This window comes from Pseudophryne corroboree, chromosome 7 (assembly GCF_028390025.1).
Source record: "Pseudophryne corroboree isolate aPseCor3 chromosome 7, aPseCor3.hap2, whole genome shotgun sequence".
Classification (NCBI taxonomy): Eukaryota; Metazoa; Chordata; class Amphibia; order Anura; family Myobatrachidae; genus Pseudophryne; species Pseudophryne corroboree.
Window position 1 is genome coordinate 10,033,948 of NC_086450.1, and position 23,550 is coordinate 10,057,497.

At 45.1% G+C, this 23,550-nt stretch overlaps 1 protein-coding gene across 1 annotated transcript in view; it reads left to right on the plus strand.

Moving 5' to 3' along the window:
* Window positions 1-23,550, plus strand: part of PLEKHM3 (pleckstrin homology domain containing M3) — a 340,328-nt gene that overhangs the window by 19,232 nt on the left and 297,546 nt on the right. The window contains exon 2 of the mRNA XM_063932670.1: window positions 5,982-6,660. Coding sequence (XP_063788740.1) covers window positions 6,096-6,660 — 565 coding nt within the window. The 5' untranslated portion in view covers window positions 5,982-6,095. The remainder of the gene's footprint in view (window positions 1-5,981; window positions 6,661-23,550) is intronic.

The following is a 23,550-nucleotide window of genomic DNA, read 5'->3' on the forward strand; positions in this document are numbered from 1 at the left end:
GCACCAGGTAGAGCATGTTATACACATTGCACCAGGTAGAACCTCCTATACACACTGAGCCAAGGAGAGCACGTTATACACATTGCGCCAGGCAGAGCACGTTATACACATTGCACCACACATTGCACCAGGTAGAGCATGTTATACACATTGCGCCAGGTAGAGCACGTTATACACATTGCGCCAGGCAGAGCACGTTATACACATTGCACCACACATTGCACCAGGTAGAGCATGTTATACACATTGCGCCAGGTAGAGCACGTTATACACATTGCGCCACACATTGCACCAGGTAGAGCATGTTATACACATTGCGCCACACATTGCACCAGGTCGAGCATGTTATACACATTGCACCAGGTCGAGCACGTTATACACATTGCACCAGGTAGAGCACGTTGTACACATTGCACCAGGTAGAGCACGTTATACACATTGCACCAGGTAGAGTATGTTATACACATTGCACCAGACATTGCATCAGGTAGAGCATGTTATACACATTGCGCCAGGTAGAGCATGTTATACATATTGCACCACACATTGCACCAGGTAGAGCATGTTATACACATTGCGCCAGGTAGTGCATGTTATACACATTGCACCAGGTAGAGCACGTTATACACATTGCACCACACATTGCACCAGGTAGTGCATGTTATACACATTGCGCCAGGTAGAGCACGTTATACACATTGCGCCACACATTGCACCAGGTAGAGCATGTTATACACATTGCGCCAGGTAGTGCATGTTATACACATTGCGCCAGGTAGTGCATGTTATACACATTGCACCAGGTAGAGCACGTTATACACATTGCACCACACATTGCACCAGGTAGTGCATGTTATACACATTGCGCCAGGTAGAGCACGTTATACACATTGCGCCAGGTAGAGCATGTTATACACATTGCGCCACACATTGCACCAGGTAGAGCATGTTATACACATTGCGCCAGGTAGTGCATGTTATACACATTGCACCAGGTAGAGCACGTTATACACATTGCACCACACATTGCACCAGGTAGTGCATGTTATACACATTGCGCCAGGTAGAGCACGTTATACACATTGCGCCACACATTGCACCAGGTAGAGCATTTTATACACATTGCGCCAGGTAGTGCATGTTATACACATTGCGCCAGGTAGAGCACGTTATACACATTGCGCCACACATTGCACCAGGTAGAGCATGTTATACACATTGCACCAGGTAGAGCACGTTATACACATTGCACCAGGTAGAGCACGTTATACACATTGCACCAGGTAGAGCACGTTGTACACATTGCACCAGGTAGAGCACGTTATACACATTGCACCAGGTAGAGTATGTTATACACATTGCACCAGACATTGCATCAGGTAGAGCATGTTATACACATTGCGCCAGGTAGAGCATGTTATACACATTGCGCCAGGTAGAGCATGTTATACACATTGCGCCACACATTGCACCAGGTAGAGCATGTTATACACATTGCGCCAGGTAGTGCATGTTATACACATTGCACCAGGTAGTGCACGTTATACACATTGCACCAGGTAGAGCACGTTATACACATTGCACCAGGCAGAGCACATTATACACATTGCACCAGGCAGAGCACATTATACACATTGCACCAGGTAGAGCGCGTTATACACATTGCACCAGGGAGAGCACGTTATACACATTGCACCAGGCAGAGCACGTTATACACATTGCACCAGGCAGAGCACGTTATACACATTGCACCAGGCAGAGCACGTTATACACATTGCACCAGGCAGAGCACGTTATACACATTGCACCAGGCAGAGCACGTTATACCCACTGCACCAGGCAGAGCACATTATACACATTGCGCCAGGCAGAGCACATTATACACATTGCACCAGGCAGAGCACATTATACACATTGCACCAGGCAGAGCACATTATACACATTGCACCAGGCAGAGCACATTATACACATTGCACCAGGTAGAGCACGTTATACACATTGCACCAGGTAGAGCACGTTATACACATTGCACCAGGCAGAGCACATTATACACATTGCACCAGGTAGAGCGCGTTATACACATTGCACCAGGTAGAGCACGTTATACACATTGCACCAGGTAGAGCACGTTATACACATTGCACCAGGTAGAGCACATTATACACATTGCACCAGGCAGAGCACATTATACACATTGCACCAGGCAGAGCACATTATACACATTGCACCAGGTAGAGCGCGTTATACACATTGCACCAGGTAGAGCGCGTTATACACATTGCACCAGGTAGAGCACGTTATACACATTGCACCAGGTAGAGCATGTTATACACACTGCGCCACACATTGCACCAGGCAACATTATTAAATAATAAATTTTCTATATGTAATGGGTTTATGGTGCCGCTATAATTGAGCCCCAGACTGGATTTAGACACTACGACAGTGTTGTGGGGGTGAGAGGGTGACAATGCTGCTGGGCTGTTATCATATCGGAAGTATGCGTTCAGGATCCTGGCTGTCGGGATCCCAGCAGCCGTAATACTGATGCCGGAATCCTGACAGCCGCCACAATACCAATGCTGGCATCCCGAGGAGATCAGGATCCCAGCAACGATATTCTGACAGTCAGGGTCCTGAAAGTAAGTATGCACTGCCGCCACTGGTTTAGCGTGCAGGGGGGGGGTTAGGATATGGGGTTGGGGTGGTTAGGGTTTGGCTGCAGAGAGGTGGGATAAGTGTTAGGCACTAAGGGGGAGGGTTAGGTTTAGGCTGCAGGGAACGGAGGGTTAGGGGTGGGAGGTTAGGGTACCCTCTGCACGCTTGTCCAGCTCACTCTTCCTCACAGCACTCACAGTCCGCGGTCACCGGCGCTCTCCTCCCCCCGCAGCACAGTGTGCAGCACCGCAGAGCCGTCCTCGCGTGAAGCTGCAGCAGGTGATCGGCGGGGGGCGTCCTCACTCTCTATCCGGCGGGGGAGGGGGGCGTGCCGCCGCTTGCGCAAGAAGACTGGTAAGGCTCCGCCTCCGTCCTCTATTACAGGAAGCTTAAACAAGACAACCAGCTTCAGCGGAGCGCGTCCCCGGGGACCCACACAGTTTAGAAAAGTGAGTCCCCGGACCGCAGAACTGGGTAAAATACGCGCTATAGCGCGTATTTGCGAACACTGAGACAGAATTTACCCTGCACAGAAACAATATAACCCACCCAAATCTTACTCTCTCTGCACATGTTACATCTGCCCCACCTGCAGTACACATGGTTTTGCCCAACTGCTAACAAATTTGCTGATGCGATCAGGTCTGAATTACCCCCTACTATATGTCTTGTCCCTTGCAGCAGGAACTGAAAAGCCCCTTTCCTTACATCAGTACTGCATGTACACAGTGTGCAAGAAGGACGTGCATTATTTATGTGGTTTTATGAGTTCCCATTGTTTGCCATTCTAAAGTTACACAGCATTAAAATGTGACCTTCTGTAATAAAAACCAGATAAGGATGTGGCCTTGGCTTCTATACTGGTCTAGTTTGGAGGGGGTCTGGGACTGAGGGTCGACAGCACAAAGGTCGACATACCTTAGGTCGACGCCAATTGGTCGACACACCTTAGGTCGACATGGACAAAAGGTCGACGGGAACAAGGTCGACATGGAAAAAGGTCGACATGAGTTTTTTTGGGGTCGTTTTCTTCGTAGAGTGACCGGGAACCCCAATTAGTGCACCGCGTCCCCTCGCATGGCTCGCTTCGCTCGCCATGCTTCGGGCATGGTGCCTTCGCTTCGCTCGGCACAGATTACCGTTCCAATCGTAGTCCACGTGGATCGTTAAGTATGAAAAGGTTCAAAAAAAGAAAAAAATCGTGAAAAACTCGTCGACCTTTTTCCATGTCGACCTTGTTCCTGTCGACCTTTTGTCCATGTCTACCTAAGGTGTGTCGACCAAATTGGCGTCGACCTAAGGTGTGTCGACCTTTGTGCTGTCGACCTGGAGTCCGGATACCGTTTGGAGGGGCCCCCCTGGAGGGCATTTGGTGCATAGACCATTGGTACCGCACAGTAGTTTTACTTATTTTCCAATTTTAAAAACCTCAGTAAAATGGTGTTAAAGGCATTCGTGTATATTATCAGACTAATGTCACTGAGATCACGCTATCAAGACAGACCAACGGAAAGCCAAACGGTTCAATGTAACAAATGTATACTGTAAATAAAAAGCTACTTCAAACAGGCACTTTGTATCCCATAACATGTAAGCCAAGAGAACCAACTGTGAACGTTCTGGTACACCTAAATACTCCTCATCTGTTGTCATCAAACGCACATTATAGGGGTATGTGTTAGCGTCCTATATTAGGGAACTGCTAGTATTTTGCTGCTGAATTTAAAGTGTCCGTTGTAAGGGTGGTTTTTTCCTATATAACAGCGTGCCACTTTAAATGTAACTCGACGCAATCCTGCCGGTTCTTCTGATATTTATTTCAAGTCAACCAATGTATTTAAATCCGATCAATATTTCTATAAGATCACAGTTAAGAATACATACCAATGACTCTGCAAAAAAAGTCATTCTACTAAGCTTACCAATATGACTTCTGGAGGACATAAGAAGCTCCTATTTATTCCGATAAATCTGCTGGAAGAAAACAAAAACATATATAAATTGTCCCTTTTCCCCACAAAAGCGTTAAGGTCGAATTCAAAGCTTGATACCAGCAAATTTCCTGTGTTTAAAGTACAACTATTATCAAGAAATTCAGTAATTCATCTTATCATTAGAAGACTGTTGAGTACATTTTCATGTTTTGTTTCTCGTTTCAGTGTGTTACAATATTTTACTCATAGGTTAAACTTCCTGAGTAGTAGTAAAACTTTTTACACCCGAGCAATAAAACTGAAAAGCCGCTCACAGCGTCCCAGAGATAGAATTAGTTTATACAGATTCAGACATAGGGGTATATTCAATTAGTGACGAGTTTACAGTCGGAAAATCAGCTCTAATTCGATCTGTGGGTATTCAGTAGTGAGCGTTTTTCGACAGTTTTTTGGTCCATTTTCGCCATGCCTTCTCATGGGTTTTTTGGGGTAAAAATGGTCCAAAAAATTGTCAAATGCCCACAAATTTGACAATATGCGCGTATCGCCAGCGAATTCCCCCGATACACGCGGTTTTCGGCCATGCCGGATTTTTTGACCAGTCAAAAAAAAAAAAAGACATGGACATTGAATAGGTCAAATGTCAATTCAACCTATAAACGGGCAAAAAGTGCAGTTTTTTTTCGACTGGTCGGAAAAAAAACCCGGCATTTATTGAATACCCTATTCAGTCGCAAACATGTACAAATATCGCACATCAAATTGATTAGTTAGCAAGGTAGCGTTGCCATTCCCATTTGTTTTAGTTATGCAAATAAGATGCGTCTGTCGAGTGAGAGTCGCTGGGGGTCTGGCTTGCTGAGCGGGGCTATTTGGCGTGACTAAAGCAACAGTAGGAACCTGCAATACATCATGAGCCCAAAAGTCCTGGAACATCAGTGTTTATCTTGATGTACAGTAAGATAAAATGATTTTGATATCTTTAGAGCATTGGTTCCCAAACTTTGTCCTCAAGTCATTCCAACAGTCCAGGTTTTAAGGATATCCCTGCTTGTTCACTGATGGTATGATCAAACTGAGCTACTAATTAAGTCACCTGTGCCTAAGCATGGATATCCTTAAAACCTGGAGTTTTGGGGCGCCTAGAGGACTGCGTTTGGGAACCTCTGCTTTAGAGAATTACTATCCGGTTGGCTTAAGCTTACCCACATTAATGAAGTTTATTTTTCATGCTCACGATGATGAGGTGTTCCACCATCTTCAATCCATACAATCAATCAGTATTATATAAATTATATATTCGTTATAACTATGACGTACAACTGTGAAAATGAAGTACAAGGAACTTATATTAAATCATGTCTTTATATATTCACGTTTTTCCAACAGAACGTCAATGGGAAGAATGATCCTCTCAACACTTTCAACGACTGATATAACAATGTGTGAAGCTGGTTGTTGAGTTTTGTTATGAGGCATCATTGATTAAACCGCCCTCAAGCCATGGAGGCACTGGAAGTGGATGATATTAGCCCAGCGCTAGAGGTCACAGAAGACTTCTTCAATTCCTTTGATAACCTAGAGAACGTTGGCCGTCCGTCAGCAGTCTTCGGCATCCATGAAGTTCCAGAGCTCTTGGCAAATGGAATAGCGGATAAGATCAAGCAGCAAGCCGACGGTCAGAACGCCAACACGTCCCAACACAGCATCATTTGGGAGAGGTGTAAAAGTAGCCTCTTTGATGCCAAAGCAAAAAATGGTCTTCACGCCAAAGAACAGCTCTCATCTGCTAGAAGAACGTTTCACGACGCACCCTTGTTAGCTGGGGAGGAGAAGGACTCTTCTGTGTTTAACCTTTTTAGTGCGTGCCATCGTAGACGCGACCGGCCTCGCTCAGTCAATGACTCCGCAGCCCTCAATGATGAGTCTCCGAAGCGTAGGCCAGGGCACAACAGATCACGCTCAGACGTGTCTCAAATAGACTGGACGAACGTCCGGAAACCAGCCCCGTTGCAGCGGTCATCAAGCCAAGGGGTTCACTTCACCAAGGACATCGAAGGAAATACTGGTACGTGTTTGCCAATTATCTTACTTATCTTACCACAAGTGCTGACTATTAGCTAAATGTAACAAACAAATATTTTGAAACCGCACAGGACCTTTTTTTTTTTGGAAATTAGTAATAAATACTAGAAACCAACATATAGGCTGTGTTTAGATAAGATTCTTTGTGGCACTAGGTTGGTGGTGCTCCCAGACAGATAATCAAACAACTATGGGGGTAATTCCAAGTTGATCGCAGCAGGATTTTTGTTAGCAATTGGGCAAAACCATGTGCACTGCAGGGAAGGCAGATGTAACATGTGCAGAGAGAGTTAGATTTGGGTGGGGTGTGTTCAATCTGCAATCTAATTTGCAGTGTAAAAATAAAGCAGCCAGTATTTACCCTGCACAGAAACAAAATAACCCACCCAAATCTAACTCTCTCTGCACACGTTATATCTGCCTCCCCTGCAGTGCCCAATTGCTATCAAAAATCCTGCTGCGATCAACTTGGAATTACCCCCTATATGTGAAAAGAAGGTTTTTTATAAAGACTTAAACAAAAAAGAACTATAGGCCTATTCTGGGGCACACTTTTCAATTAATTTGTTAATAAATAACCTTTAATAATTCTTTTTAAAATACTAGGAATTATGCGACATATAAGAGTTAATACTGAGTCATATGATAAGTCTACCATTAATTTGCTTATTTTTGAAATAGCGAAAATATATATAGATTAGGTATCCGAGAAAGCTCCAAAATATTTATCTCTTAATATATTGATTAAGGAGATATGGCCGCTCTACTCGCCACCACATGCTCAGTATATATATAACAATAATAGGTTTCCATTGTGTCGAGAGACTGTTGGAGTTTATATGTACTCCCTTTGCCTATTTTTTTTCACTATCAGTGAGTGTCAAGACAAGGTGTGTGCTTTAATCAAAGTAAACCACCTATAAGTCGTGTGGATGATACACTCCTTAATTGAGGATTGCATGTAATCATTTAACAATCTCCGAGCGATTCCAGGTATCTAAGGCACAGATGCATGTAAGCGTGTTATTTATAATATGAGCGGTTTGTATGAAAATAAGACATCACATTAACGCAGTTACAATATTTATCCACTAGAAGATTGGCAAAAGTTAATTAATAACAATTTTTACCTCTTATAAGTATTTTTTCTTTGGGGTTTATATGTACTCCTTTCACTTTTCTTTATCTGTAAATGACAGGAGTGATTATGTACATATGTCACAAAACACATGGGGATCAAATAAATAAACCACCTAAAAGTCGTGTGGATGATACATTCCTTAATAGAAGTTTTCATGTAATTATTTAATAGTCTCTAAGCGATTCCAGCAATCTAAGGCACAGATGCATGTAAGTGCGTTATTTGTAATATGAGTGGTTTGTATGAAAACAAGACATCACATTACAATTGTATATATCACAAAAAAACACTTGATGGTGAGTTTGTGCACTGACAGTAAATACAATTTCTCTGTGTTCCTCTACATATAGTAGTCAGACACCCCATTCAAGACAAGCTCAATATATAACCACCAAATGCGCAGCATCAATTCACTAAAAATACTTTTAAAACTTCATTAGGTATAACATGAGCGGTGCAACTGTGTATTGAAAGCGGCAATAGAAACCAGGGTATATAGGATTAAAAAATCTGCTGTCCTGTATCTGTTTTGACATCAAATACAGGATGAGAGACACAAATTCCTCCCACCCTGCTGCAAATATACTCAACACAGTTGTTTCTTAGGCCGTTTCAGTGGTGAGAGATACCGCCGTGTCTGCTGCATCAATGGGGTCACTGTGGTGTAGGGGTGAGGATAGCGGCCACCGGCATCCATAACTCCGATCACCAGAAGTCGGATCCAGACCGGAATCGGAAATCAAGACGTACGTTTCGCTAGCTGGAGATTGATCACTTTGTCGCCTAGTGACAGACCTCCTGGTATGATAATTTATATGTTGCGGAGCAAATTTTGGCTGAGATTCCTGCATATTTTGCAGACTGAATTCTATCTTTATTTTTCACCACCAGTAATTGTTTAGCCACTCTTACGATTGTAAACTAAGTTTTCTGTCATCTCTGATTGGTTTTCTTCTATATTCTTAAGTGATAGCTTATTTTAGTTACTATATGTTCCCTGCGAGTGCTTTGTTGTCTATACCAGATTATTTCTTGGTGATTAAAAATTCCTAGAGATCAAATTACCGTATCTCAAATGTTAGATCTAAAAACTGAAAAGGCTGCACGTTAGATTATGTATACGCCCACACATCTATGTGCATGGCATGTTGAATCGATTAACTTATGTAAGGACTAAAAGGGTAAGTATAGATTGGTCTTATGCTTTTGCTAATATATAGTGTACCATAAAAGGACACTTTTTAATTGTCCTCTGAAGGTAAGTATAGAGCATATTCAGATCCACATCTTGATACACATGGAGTCACAATAAAGAAGCACTGATAAACAATGTATACATGTACATAGCATATAACAATAGACTAATTATGTAGTGTCACGATCCGGGTATCTGGACGCCATTTCTTACCCATCAGATGCCTCCTAAGGCTGGCTCAGCGCTCCAGGACCGGATCCCATCTGTTATCCTAATGTTCACATTCCTGCATCCTCTCCTGTCTCTCTGAGACGCTGTCACAGTAACGCCTTATTACATCTGGCATGGCGTCTCCCGCGGCCTCCGCCGCCGTCCCTGAGCTTCTGCATGCAGAGTGTCAGAGTGGCGATTACGTCAGCCGCGGCCTCCGATGTGTCCGCGTGGTTTAGATGTGCAATCATCAGTCTGGCGTCTCCTGTCTCCAGTGGCCGGCGCCGCCATTACTGTTTTCATTACCACATGGATTACAAACCAAACTTCCCTCCAAGTGTCTGCATGGGCGCAGCCATCTTGGATTCTGTCAGCTGATCATTTCCTCCAATCTGTTGTCAGTATTGTTAATCTGCATAATTGCCTAGCCAATCCCTTCCTTGCTGCAGGTATAAATACACTGTGCCTGAGCAAGGAAGGCGTCAGTGCTTTGGTTGTCAAACCTAGTTCCTGTTTGTCTCTCTCCTGTGATTGTTTTCCAGGTTCCAGCTCCTGTCTCAAGACTTCCACCATAGAGACCCGCACCAGCATTCCACCTGCGGTGTAGCCTGACTCTCCAATCCATTGTGGATTCATCTGTTTCCAGCTACAACATTACCTGCTTCCAGCTCAGCTTCCAGCAGAGTACAGCTTCCCTTAAAGGGCCGGTGTCCTTTCTACACTTTACCACTCTCCACCGGTATTATTATTTCTCCGCTCTCAAGTTCTACATTTCAGTTCATATTTCATCGCTCCCAAGTTCATTTATTATTTAACTGGTTCCAGCCAGTATCCACTCCGTGCTAACAACAGTCTGGTTCCAGCCAGTATCCACAGCAGCTGTTTTATCGGAGTTGTCGTAATAAACATCATTGACTTTTATCCAAGTTGTCGTGGTCACGCCTTCAGGCAGTTATTATTCATGTTACTTACATGTCCAGGGGTCTGATACAACCTCCCAGGTTCCGGTACATCTCAGCCCCTACAACTGAGGCTGCCTCCCGTCAGCTCAGGCCCTCAGTTGTGACAGTAAGCACTGACCTAATGAATCCAGCCGGAGACCAGGATCAAGCGGCCAGGCCGATGCAAGAACTGGCAGCCCGACTAGAACATCAGGAGGCTGCACAGGGCCACATCATCCGCTGTCTCCAGGATCTCTCTACTCGGCTGGATGGGATTCAGACAACTCTCCGTGGATCAGGCGCGTCTGGTGCGTCAACCACAGTGACTCCAGCTATAACCCCACCCACCTTACCCATTTCTGCTCCACGTCTTCATCTTCCAACGCCAGCAAAATTTGACGGATCTCCAAGATTCTGCAGGGGATTTCTCAACCAGTGTGAGATTCAGTTTGAGCTACAACCTGGCAATTTTCCCAGTGACCGTACAAAAATTGCCTACATTATTTCTCTTCTCAGTGGCTCAGCCCTTGATTGGGCATCACCGTTATGGGAGAGGTCCGACACCCTGCTATCTTCCTACACTGCCTTCGTGTCAACATTCAGGCGCATCTTCGACGAGCCAGGCCGGGTAACCTCAGCTTCATCCGAGATTCTCCGTTTACGCCAGGGGTCACGTACTGTAGGACAATATCTGATACAGTTCCAGATCCTGGCATCCGAACTGGCATGGAACGACGAGGCCCTGTATGCTGCATTCTGGCATGGCTTATCTGAGCGTATTAAAGATGAGTTAGCTACCAGAGACTTACCTTCTAAGTTAGATGAGCTAATCTCACTCTGCACGAAAGTTGATTTACGTTTCAGAGAGAGAGCAACTGAGCGTGGAAGATCATCTGCTCCAAAATCTTCTGCTCCTCCTCCTCGTCAACTGTCACCATCTAAAGATGAGCCCATGCAACTTGGCCGTTCCCGTTTAACTCCTGCTGAGCGCCGAAGACGTCTCTCCGAGTTTCTCTGTCTCTATTGTGCAGCTCCGTCTCACACCATTAATGCCTGTCCCAAACGTCCGGGAAACTCCAAATCCTAGCTCGCCAAGGAGAGGGCCGGCTAGGAGTAATGATCTCCTCTCCATCTCCTCAAGATTGTAATCTCCCAGTCTCGCTTCAAGTTGCTCAACGTTATCGGAACGTCATTGCCCTCCTTGATTCCGGAGCAGCTGGGAACTTTATTACCGAAGCCTATGTTAAACGGTGGTCCCTACCCACCGAGAGACTTCCTTCGTCCATTTCTTTAACTGCCGTGGATGGAAGCAAAATTTTTGATGCAGTTATTTCTTTAAGGACTCTACCAGTTCGTCTGAGAGTGGGAGTTCTTCATTCCGAACTTATTTCTTTTTTAGTGATTCCAAGAGCCACACATCCTGTGGTCCTGGGCCTTCCATGGCTCCGTCTTCACAATCCTACAATTGATTGGACGACTACGCAAATCCTGGCATGGGGTTCCTCCTGTGCTGAGACATGTTTGTTTAAAGTATTGCCTGTCTGTTCTTCCTCCCCCAGGTCGTCTGATGTTCCACCTCCTCCATATCAAGATTTCACGGATGTGTTCAGTAAAGCTTCTGCTGATATCCTTCCTCCTCATAGAGAATGGGACTGTCCGATTGATCTCGTTCCAGGGAAGGTTCCACCTCGAGGCCGAACTTATCCGTTGTCTCTGCCTGAGACGCATTCTATGGAGGAATATATTAAAGAGAACCTAGCAAAGGGGTTCATTCGACCTTCTTCTTCTCCAGCCGGCGCAGGCTTCTTTTTTGTAAAAAAGAAAGATGGTGGTCTGCGGCCGTGCATCGACTACAGAGGTTTGAACGACATTACCATCAAGAACCGTTATCCTTTACCCCTGATTACTGAGCTCTTTGACAGAGTTAGCGGAGCTACCATCTTTACAAAGCTGGACTTGCGAGGTGCATACAATCTCATCCGGATCCGTGAGGGTGACGAGTGGAAGACCGCCTTTAACACCCGTGACGGACATTATGAGTACCTCGTCATGCCCTTCGGATTGAGCAATGCTCCAGCTGTCTTCCAGCATTTTGTCAATGAGATCTTCAGAGACATTCTATACCGTCATGTCGTGGTCTATCTAGACGATATCCTCATTTTTGCCAACGATTTAGAGGAACATCGTTTTTGGGTTAAAGAGGTTCTGTCCCGTCTCCGTGTCAATCATCTCTATTGCAAATTAGAGAAATGCGTCTTTGAAGTCAAGTCCATTCCGTTTCTAGGGTACATTGTGTCCGGTTCCGGACTAGAGATGGATCCTGAGAAACTACAAGCAATCCAAAATTGGCCGGTACCCTTAACCCTCAAAGGGGTCCAGAGGTTCTTAGGGTTCGCCAACTATTACCGAAAGTTTATACGAGACTTTTCCACCATTGTGGCGCCTATTACTGCTTTCACTAAGAAGGGTGCTAACCCGTCCAAGTGGTCTGAAGAAGCCATGCAAGCATTTCATCTTTTAAAACAAAGGTTCATCTCTGCGCCTGTTCTGAAACAGCCTGACATCGACTCTCCTTTCATCTTAGAGGTGGATGCCTCCTCCGTTGGAGTAGGAGCGGTGTTATCTCAGAGGGCTAAAGATGGCCATTTACACCCTTGCAGTTTCTTCTCCCGGAAGTTCTCCCCAGCTGAGCGCAACTATGCCATTGGCGACCAGGAGTTGCTAGCCATCAAGCTCGCTCTAGAAGAGTGGAGGTATCTGTTGGAGGGAGCTTCTCATTCAATCACCATACTTACAGACCACAAGAACCTTTTATACCTGAAGGGCGCACAATGTCTCAACCCTCGTCAGGCCAGATGGGCACTTTTCTTTTCCAGGTTCGACTTTAAACTCCAGTTCTGTCCGGGCTCTCAGAATCGCAAGGCCGATGCCCTTTCCCGCTCATGGGAGCAAGAAAATGAGTCAGAGTGTTCAGACAAGCATCCTATTATCAATCCGTTGGCATTCTCCACGGTAGGGATGGACTCTACGCCCCCATCAGGGAAAAGTTTTGTGAAGCCGATGCTAAGGAAGAAGCTCATGCATTGGGCCCATGCTTCCCGTTTTGCCGGACATACAGGTATCCAAAAAACCCTGGAGTTTATCTCTAGGTCCTATTGGTGGCCAACTCTGAAAAAGGACGTCTTGGAGTTTATTGCATCTTGCCCAAAGTGTGCCCAACATAAAGTATCCCGCCAGTCGCCTGCGGGGCAACTGGTTCCACTATCCGTTCCCCGTCGACCATGGACCCACTTGTCGATGGATTTCATTACAGACTTACCCATGTGCAACAAGTTCAATACCATCTGGGTGGTAGTTGACCGGTTCACCAAGATGGCACACTTCATTCCTCTCACCGGTCTTCCGTCAGCTTCCAAGTTGGCTCAAGTATTCATACAAGAGATCTTCCGACTCCACGGTCTTCCTGAAGAAATTATCTCAGATCGAGGAGTTCAATTCACAGCCAAATTCTGGCGAAGTTTATGTCAAGTCCTCCAAGTCAAGCTAAAGTTTTCCACGGCTTACCATCCTCAGACCAATGGTCAAACCGAGAGGGTGAATCAGGACTTGGAGGCCTTCCTCCGCATCTATGTGTCCTCCTCTCAAGATGACTGGGTTCAATTACTTACCTGGGCCGAGTTCTGTCATAACAACCAGTATCATTCTTCATCTGCTTCAACACCATTCTTCACTAACTTTGGATTCCACCCTAAAGTCCCTGAGTTCCAACCGCTTCCAGCAACTTCTGTTCCCGCAGTGGATATCACCTTGCATCAGTTTGCCAATATCTGGAAGAGCGTACGATCAGCTCTGCTCAAGGCATCGTTCAGGTACAAGAAGTTTGCGGATAAGAAGCGTCGAGCAGTTCCTGCTCTCAAGGTGGGTGATCGGGTATGGTTATCCACGAAGAATTTGAGGTTAAGAGTTCCCAGTATGAAGTTTGCACCTCGCTATATCGGTCCTTTCAAGATTGAACAAGTCATCAATCCTGTTGCTTACAGACTTCAGTTGCCTCCCTTCTTAAAAATACCCAGGACATTCCATGTTTCCCTGTTGAAACCGCTGATCTTGAATCGGTTTCATTCCTCACTTCCTCCAACTCCGAAAGTCCAAACTCAACGAGGCGTTGAGTATGAAGTGGCCAAGATCCTGGACTCACGTCACCGTTACGGTCAACTACAGTATCTTATTGACTGGAAGGGTTACGGCCCTGAGGAACGTTCATGGACCAATGCTTCTGATGTCCATGCTCCTGCCTTGGTCCGGAGATTCCATTCCAAGTTTCCTCAAAAGCCAAAGAAGTGTCCTGGGGCCACTCCTAAAGGGGGGGGTGCTGTCACGATCCGGGTATCTGGACGCCATTTCTTACCCATCAGATGCCTCCTAAGGCTGGCTCAGCGCTCCAGGACCGGATCCCATCTGTTATCCTAATGTTCACATTCCTGCATCCTCTCCTGTCTCTCTGAGACGCTGTCACAGTAACGCCTTATTACATCTGGCATGGCGTCTCCCGCGGCCTCCGCTGCCATCCCTGAACTTCTGCATGCAGAGTGTCTGAGTGGCGATTACGTCAGCCGCGGCCTCCGCTGTGTCCGCGTGGTTGGATGTGCACTTGTCAGCCTGGCGTCTCCTGTCTCCAGTGGCCGGCGCCGCCATTACTGTTTTCATTACCACATGGATTACAAACCAAACTTCCCTCCAAGTGTCTGCATGGGCGCAGCCATCTTGGATTCTGTCAGCTGATCATTTCCTCCAATCTGTTGTCAGTATTGTTAATCTGCATAATTGCCTAGCCAATCCCTTCCTTGCTGCAGGTATAAATACACTGTGCCTGAGCAAGGAAGGCGTCAGTGCTTTGGTTGTCAAATCTAGTTCCTGTTTGTCTCTCTCCTGTGATTGTCTTCCAGGTTCCAGCTCCTGTCTCAAGACTTCCACCATAGAGACCCGCACCAGCATTCCACCTGCGGTGTAGCCTGACTCTCCAATCCATTGTGGATTCATCTGTTTCCAGCTACAACATTACCTGCTTCCAGCTCAGCTTCCAGCAGAGTACAGCTTCCCTTAAAGGGCCGGTGTCCTTTCTATACTTTACCACTCTCCACCGGTATTATTATTTCTCCGCTCTCAAGTTCTACATTTCAGTTCATATTTCATCGCTCCCAAGTTCATTTATTATTTAACTGGTTCCAGCCAGTATCCACTCCGTGCTAACAACAGTCTGGTTCCAGCCAGTATCCACAGCAGCTGTTTTATCTTCAGCAACCCAGCTTTTCCTGGAACACCAGCTGGCACAATCCTGGGTTATCTCCATTGCTACAGTCGGGCCTGGTAAGGACTTTCCATCTAGAAGATCATAAGAACTATCTCACACTACCAGTGCCCTGTGGCTCCTGCCATCCTGTAGTACCCAGGAACTGTATTTATTCTTTGCTGACTTTTACGTTTTCTTTTACTGCTGCTGTGTTGCGGAGTTGTCATAATAAACATCATTGACTTTTATCCAAGTTGTCGTGGTCACGCCTTCGGGCAGTTATTATTCATGTTACTTACATGTCCAGGGGTCTGATACAACCTCCCAGGTTCCGGTACATCTCAGCCCCTACAACTGAGGCTGCCTCCCGTCAGCTCAGGCCCTCAGTTGTGACATGTAGGGACTTATAAGGTAAGTATAGATTAGTCTTATGTTTCTCTTAGATATCATATGTAAACAATAATCACTTTCTGACTATCCTCCAGAGGTAAATATGGCGCATACTCAGATCCACATCTTGATAAACATGGAGGCACAATGAACAAACAATGATGGACAATATATTCAATACAGCTATAATATATAAATATATGAAGATCTACAAGTGATAGATGTGTATTACATGTGCAAAACATATTTGGTGTGATAATGTGTAAATGCAAAATAAATAAAAGAGAATGTAAAATCCATGCAATTGTGTGTGCTAAATAAAAATAAAAGATGTTTATACACAGTAGGGAATTCCATGTCTGTATTATATTTATTAAAGTGAAAGACAGTGAGCGAGTGTGTACAAATTAATTAAAACGTACTGTATGTTACAGTGAGGGTGAAAAAAAATATGTAAACTGCAGATTTAAGAAAATTATTGTGTATAGGTCAATAATATACCTACTCAACACTATGTCAAGGCTTTCTTATACTCCCCACATCACTCAGTGTCTACCTAATAATAATGTATCTTTATCCTTCCCCCCTAGTCTCCTACACCTCCTCCTCTGTCTCCCCTCCATCCCTCTGTTTCCTTCCCCCTCCTTTCCTGTTACCCCACATTCATTTACCTCAGCCCCATGGTCCTGCTACCCCACAACTCAGCCCTGCTCCCTCTCTCCCTTCCCTGTCACCTGCCCATATCCCCATCCACATCACACTGACCTCCCTCCCTGCCCACCTCCTGCAGTCTCCCCTCCTAGCTCTGGCACCCGTACCATCACTACTCTCTCACCATCCCTGCCCTCAAAGTTAATCTCACCTCATCGCTACAGCAACCCTGATAATCTCATTCACATCTCTCCCACAAACTCATACCCCCTATCCTGTGCCCTCTGGAATGCCAGATCTGTTTGTAACAAACTGGTCCCCACTCATGACCTTTTCATTTCCAAATCCCTACACCTACTAGCCATTACTGAAACTTGGATTACGCCCTCTGATACTACTTCTCCTGCTGCTCTCTCTGCTGGGGGCCTCACATTCACACACACACCCCGACCTGGGGGTTGCCATGGAGGTGGTGTTGGGGTCCTTTTACCTTCCAGTTACTCCTACCAACTCATACCACCAGAACCATCCCTTACATTCTCAACATTTGAGGTCCATGCCATACGCCTCTTCCAACCAGTACATCTTAGAGTAGCTGTCATTTACCAGCCCCCCTGGCACTGCTTCCAAATTCATCAACAACTTTGCTTCCTGGCTTCCTCACTTCCTCTCTTCTGACATTCCCTCCATTATCCTAGGCGATCTCAACATCCCTATTGACATCCCCACACAATCCCCTGCCTCTAAACTCCTTAACCTCACCTCTTCACTTGGTCTCTCCCAGTGGACCTCCTCACCCTCCCATGTGAATGGAAGCTCACTGGATCTGGTCTTCACTCACCGCTGTAATATTTCTGATTTTTCCAACTCCCCATTTCCCCTCTCTGACCACCACCTGCTCTCCTTTAACCTATCTCTCTCGACTTGCCCATCTCTACCTCCTAAGGCTACCATCACTAAGCGTAACATTGAAGCTATTGACACTACATTCCTTTCCTCCCTGTTTGACTCACTTCTCTCTCCTATTCTCTCTCTCTCATGCCCTGAACAAGCCACTTCCACATACAATGCATCCCTTACTTCTGCTCTTGACTCTGTTGCTCCACCAACCACTATTCACCCTCGCAAATTAACACCTCAACCCTGGCACACCAAATGCACCAGATATCTGCAAAAATGCTCACGTACTGCTGAGCGACACTGGAGGAAATCACGCTCTAAGGCAGACTTCCTCCATTTCAAACTTATGCTCTCATCCTTCAGTGCTGCCCTTTCTCTTGCTAAACAGTCATACTTCAAGAACCTCATCTCCTTCCAGTCTTCCAACCCCCGGCGTCTCTTTGCCACTCTCAACTCACTCCTCTGCCCACCTCCACCTCGTCTCCCTTCCTCACTCTCTGCTCTTGACTTTGCCAATTACTTCACATCCAAAATTGACTCCATACGTCAGGACATCACATCACACCAGTCCATCAGTAACCAGCTTTCTCCTATCCCTTACCAACCCTCCCCATCCCTCGCACCTACTCTGTCATCTTTCTCCCATGCATCTGGAGAGGAAGTCATGGCCCTCATTCATTCCTGTCCCCTCACCACCTCCCCACTTGACCCTATCCCCTCCCGCCTCCTCCGCTACCTCTCTCCTTCTGCTTGTTTCCATCTTTCCCACCTTCTCAATCTATCCCTCTCATCAGGCACTGTCCCCTCTGCCTTCAAGCATGCACTCATCTCTCCTATTCTTAAAAAACCTACACTTGATCCAAACACTCTCTCCAACTACCGACCCATCTCTCTCCTCCCTTTTGCCTCCAAACTCCTTGAGCGTATTGTCTACAACCGTCTTACTTCCTTTCTTTCCTCACACTTGCTGCTTGACCCATTCCAGTCTGGCTTCCGTCCTCTCCACTCCACTGAAACTGCCCTTACAAAAGTATGCAATGACCTCCATGCTGCTAAATCTAAGGGACACTACTCTATACTTATTCTACTTGATCTCTCTGCTGCTTTTGACACTGTGGACCATCCTCTCCTACTGCAAATTCTTCACTCCATTGGTCTACGTGACGCTGCCCTCTCTTGGCTGTCCTCCTACCTTTCTGACCGTTCTTTCTCTGTCTCCTCTCATGACTCCACCTCCCCCTCACTTCCACTAACTGTAGGGGTACCCCAAGGTTCTGTCCTCGGTCCTCTTCTATTCTCTCTCTATACGTCCTCACTAGGTAAGCTCATCAGTTCCTTTGGTTTCCAATATCATCTCTACGCTGATGACACCCAAATCTATCTTTCCTCTCCAGACCTCTCCCCTGCTCTCCTCACTCGTATCTCCAACTGTCTCTCTGCTACCTCTTCCTGGATGTCCCAGCGCTTTCTTAAACTTAACATGTCTAAGACCGAGCTGATCATCTTCCCTCCCTCCCGCATAACCTCACCTCCTACAATCTCATTATCTATTGATGGCATTACTATCTTCTCTAGCCCCCCAAATGCGCTGTCTTGGAGTAATCCTTGACTCCTCCCTCTCCTTCAAACCACACATTCAGCACCTCTCACAAACCTGCCATTTTCATCTAAAAAATATTTCCAGGATCAGACCCTTTCTAACCCAGGATGCTACTAAGACTCTTATCCACTCACTGGTCATCTCCAGACTGGACTACTGTAATCTGCTCCTGACTGGCATTCCTGACAAATACCTCTCTCCACTGCAATCTATCCTCAATGCTGCTGCCCGGCTCATCTTCCTCACCAAACGCACTACGTCCACCTCTCCTCTCTTACTAGACCTTCACTGGCTCCCCTTCCCTTTCAGAATCCATTTCAAGCTTCTCACACTCGCTTACAAAGCCCTCACCCACTCCTCTCCCATCTACATCTCTGACCTTATCTCCCTTTACACTCCCACCCGTCCTCTTCGCTCTGCTAATGCACGCCGACTCTCCTGCCTACGGATTACTTCCTCCCACTCCTACCTCCAAGATTTTTCACGTGCTGCACCACTTCTTTGGAATTCCCTACCTCTCCCCCTCAGACTCTCCACCTCTCTACAAAACTTCAAACGGGCTCTCAAGACCCACTTCTTCCCCAAACCCAGCCAAATCTCATCCTAACCCTCTGTTCTACGCTCTCTATGTACCCCAACTGTGTCACCCCTGTCTGTCTAGCCCTCCCCTTAGAATGTAAGCTCTCACGAGCAGGGTCCTCTTCCCTCATGTGCTTATCCTTTCTTACTTTAATAATCTTCAACTGCACCAATTCCATCAGTCTTCTGCCACCTGATACTTATTCCAGTGTCATCTGCTGATGTAGCTATGTTTATTTACCCTGTACTTGTCCTATACTGTCATCAACTGTAAGTTGCTGTTTTCCGGTTTGATTATTTGTTTATGTACTCTGTAATTGGGCGCTGCGGAACCCTTGTGGCGCCATATAAATAAAGGATAATAATAATAATAATGGTGGAAAAGAGAGTATCAGTGCACCAAATGTGTGCTTATATCGTGAAATGTAAGCTATAAGAGAATACGTTATGTCTAAAATCTCATGAGAGAATACGTTATGTAAAAAAAAACTAGTACTGGGTTGAGATATGATTAAGAGATATCTGAAGACTTCAGAAAGAGATGAGAAAAATTGATATACGTTATGTCAGGAAACCAGTACTGGGTTGAGATATGACTAAAATATCTCTAAAGGGTTGAAAATAAGATAAGAACGAATACATGGAAAGGAGGGGCTTATCTCCATAGATTATTAAGGTAGAAACACACTGTAATTAATGTGTTCATTCATACCCTTTGGAGCAACAGTATTACGTTCGAATGTCCACTCGCTCTCTTTTGTAAGAAGAGCTCTTGTCGTGTCCACTCCTCTAATGCCCAAACTGACTCGATCGAGACCAAAGATCCTAAAGCGTTCGTGTGAGCCAGCGTGTAATTTCAAAAAATGTTGAGCCACCGTTGTAATTTATTTGTTTTTTTGCTGGTCAGTTCTTGCGTTCCTAATTGTTCGAAAGTGTTTGAGTGCTCTTATTTTGAGCATTCTAGTTGTCATCCCTATGTACCTTTTCTGGCATGCACATTCTATGCAATAAATTACTTTGGTACTTCTGCAGTTGGAGTGGTCATTGGGCCTCATTCCGAGTTGTTCGCTCGCAAGCTGCTTTTAGCAGCTTTACACACGCTAAGCCGCCGCCTACTGGGAGTGAATCTTAGCTTCTTAAAATTGCGAACGAAAGATTCTCAAAATTGCGACCACACACCTCTTAGCAGTTTCTGAGTAGCTCCAGACTTACTCGGCATCTGCGATCAGTTCAGTGTTTGTCGTTCCTGGTTTGACGTCACAAACACACCCAGCGTTCGCCCAGACACTCCTCCGTTTCTTCAGCCACTTCCGCGTTTTTCCCAGAAACGGTAGCGTTTTTTCGCACACACCCATAAAACGGCCTGTTTCCGCCCAGAAACACCCACTTCCTGTCAATCACATTACGATCACCAGAACGAAGAAAAAACCGTGAGTAAAATTCCTAACTGCATAGTAAATTTACTTGGCGCAGTCGCAGTGCGAACATTGCGCATGCGCACTAAGCGGAAAATCGCTGCGATGCGAAAAATTTTACCGAGCGAACAACTCGGAATGACCCCCATTGATCATAATCGTAGTGCTGCACCTATCCTCTATTGTTTTCACCATAGATATGTATGATCAGACTTTTTAATTTCCACAGGGAAAGCTACCTTTTACTGTTGGTTCCTTTTGAAGGTCTCATGCTGAAGTAACAAGGGAACCACTACAATTGGATATAGCTTCAAATCAGGAGGAAGAAGCTTTTAGAACCTTAAAAGAACTATCAACATCAGGGTCAACCACAACAAAGAGTACCAGTAGACCACAGTGCAAAAAACAATCAACATTCTTTCCCAGTGATAACATTTGTCCAGAGGTCAGAGTATCAATCTGGTCTCACAAGACTTCAACAACCTATACAGGAAAATTTTGCATCAACGTCCAAAAAAGTAATCTAACTTTCTCGAAAAGGATGGCACTAAAAGAAATCAAAACATGGCATGACATAGTGGTCAAACCGTCGGATAAGGGCAGTAACGTAGTCATCTGGCCCAAAGAGCAATATCTAAAAGAAGCTCGAAGACATTTGAATGACCGAAGTTGCTCCAGCAAGAGTCTCTTTGATCCAACTCAATGCTATTTATCTCAATACATGGATATTATCAACGTGACACACCAACAGAGCATCATTACCAAAGCAGAACACAGATACTTGGAGATAATTAATCCTATTATACCAACATTCTGTATGCTACCTAATGTGCATAAAAATATCTCATGCCCACCCGGCAGACCAATAGTCTCGGGTAACGGAGGGCTTTTGGAAAAGCAAGCATCTTTTTGGACTTGCACCTTAATGACTATGTGTTACAATTGCCATCATACCCATGGGACACCACAGATGTTCTAAGAAAAATAAATGACATACATTTAGATGACAGTCATATTTTGGTAAGTCTATATGTTGAAGCCCTATACTCTAGCATTGATCACAATCAGGGTGTCCAAGCCGTCAAATACTTTGTTGAAACAGGGGAAAAGGACAACTTCAAAGACATTTTATTTAAACTTTTGAATGTAGTACTCCATAGAAACTACTTTACATTTGATAATCATTTCTACACCCAGGTAAGAGGGACTGCGATGGGGCAGCATGTGCCCCCACTTATGCCAACCTCTTCCTGGGGTGGTGGAAAAAAAGAAGTCGTTTTCCAGGATGCTTTGGAGAACTACAACAGACATGTTTCTTTGTGGACACGCTACATTGACGACATACTCTTCATTTGGGATGGCACACCAGAACAACTCTCCGAGTTTATCAGTGTTCTGAACGTAAATTATTTGAACTTGAGATCTACATATAAATGGGGCAGAGACAGTATATCCTTCTTGGATCTTAGGATCTACAGACACCAATAACATTCTGGCCACAGAGATCTTTAGGAAAAGCACATCTACTAACACTCTTCTCCATTGTGAGCGTATCATTTCCCTCCCACAATGCAAAACATCCCCAAAGGGGAGTTTCTAAGATTGAGACAAAAATTGCTCCAATGAAGAGATCTATGAAGCAAGGACCAAAGCGTTGATTGACAGACTTAAGGAGAGAGGACACAGCTCTTGAACCATCAAAAAAGATAGGAATGCTCTTAACAAGTAACAAGAGACTCCCTTATTTTCCAGGACAAATCTCGCAAACAAGAAGACAACACAATTAGATTTGTGGGAGATTTCTGCACAGAATGGAGGACAATTCGATCCATCATACAGAAACATTGGCCGATAGTTCTCTCTGATCCAGATCTGGGCCCACAACTCAAAACACGCGTAGATATGAGTTGGCGTCGTGCCCCCAATATAAAGGACCAATTAGTCAAAAGTCACTTCAGCATGAGACCTCCAAAGAAACCAACAGTAAAAGGCAGCTTTCCCTGTGGAAATTGCAAAGTTTGCTCATACATATCTGTGGTGAAAACAATAAAGGATAGGTGCGGCGATACTATTACGATCAAAGACCACTCCAACTGCAGAAGTACCAACGTAATTTATTGCATAGAATGTGCATGCCAGAAAAGGTACATAGGGATGACAACTAGAATGCTCAAAATAAGAGCACTCAAACACTTTAGAACAATTAGGAACGCAAGAACTGACCTGCAAAAGAACAAAATAATTACAACGGTGGCTGAACATTTTTTTAAATTACACGCTGCTCAAACGAAAGCTTTAGGATCTTTGGTCTCGATCGAGTCAGTTTGGGCATTAGAGGAGTGGACACGACAAGAGCTCTTCTTACAAAAGAGAGCGAGTGGACATTCAAACTTATTACTGTTGCTCCAAAGGGTATGAATAAACACATTAATTACAGTGTGTTTCTATCTTAATAATCTATAGAGATAAACCCCTCCTTTCCATGTAATCGTTCTTATCTTATTTTCAACCCTTTAGAGATATTTTAGTCATATCTCAACCCAGTACTGGTTTCCTGACAT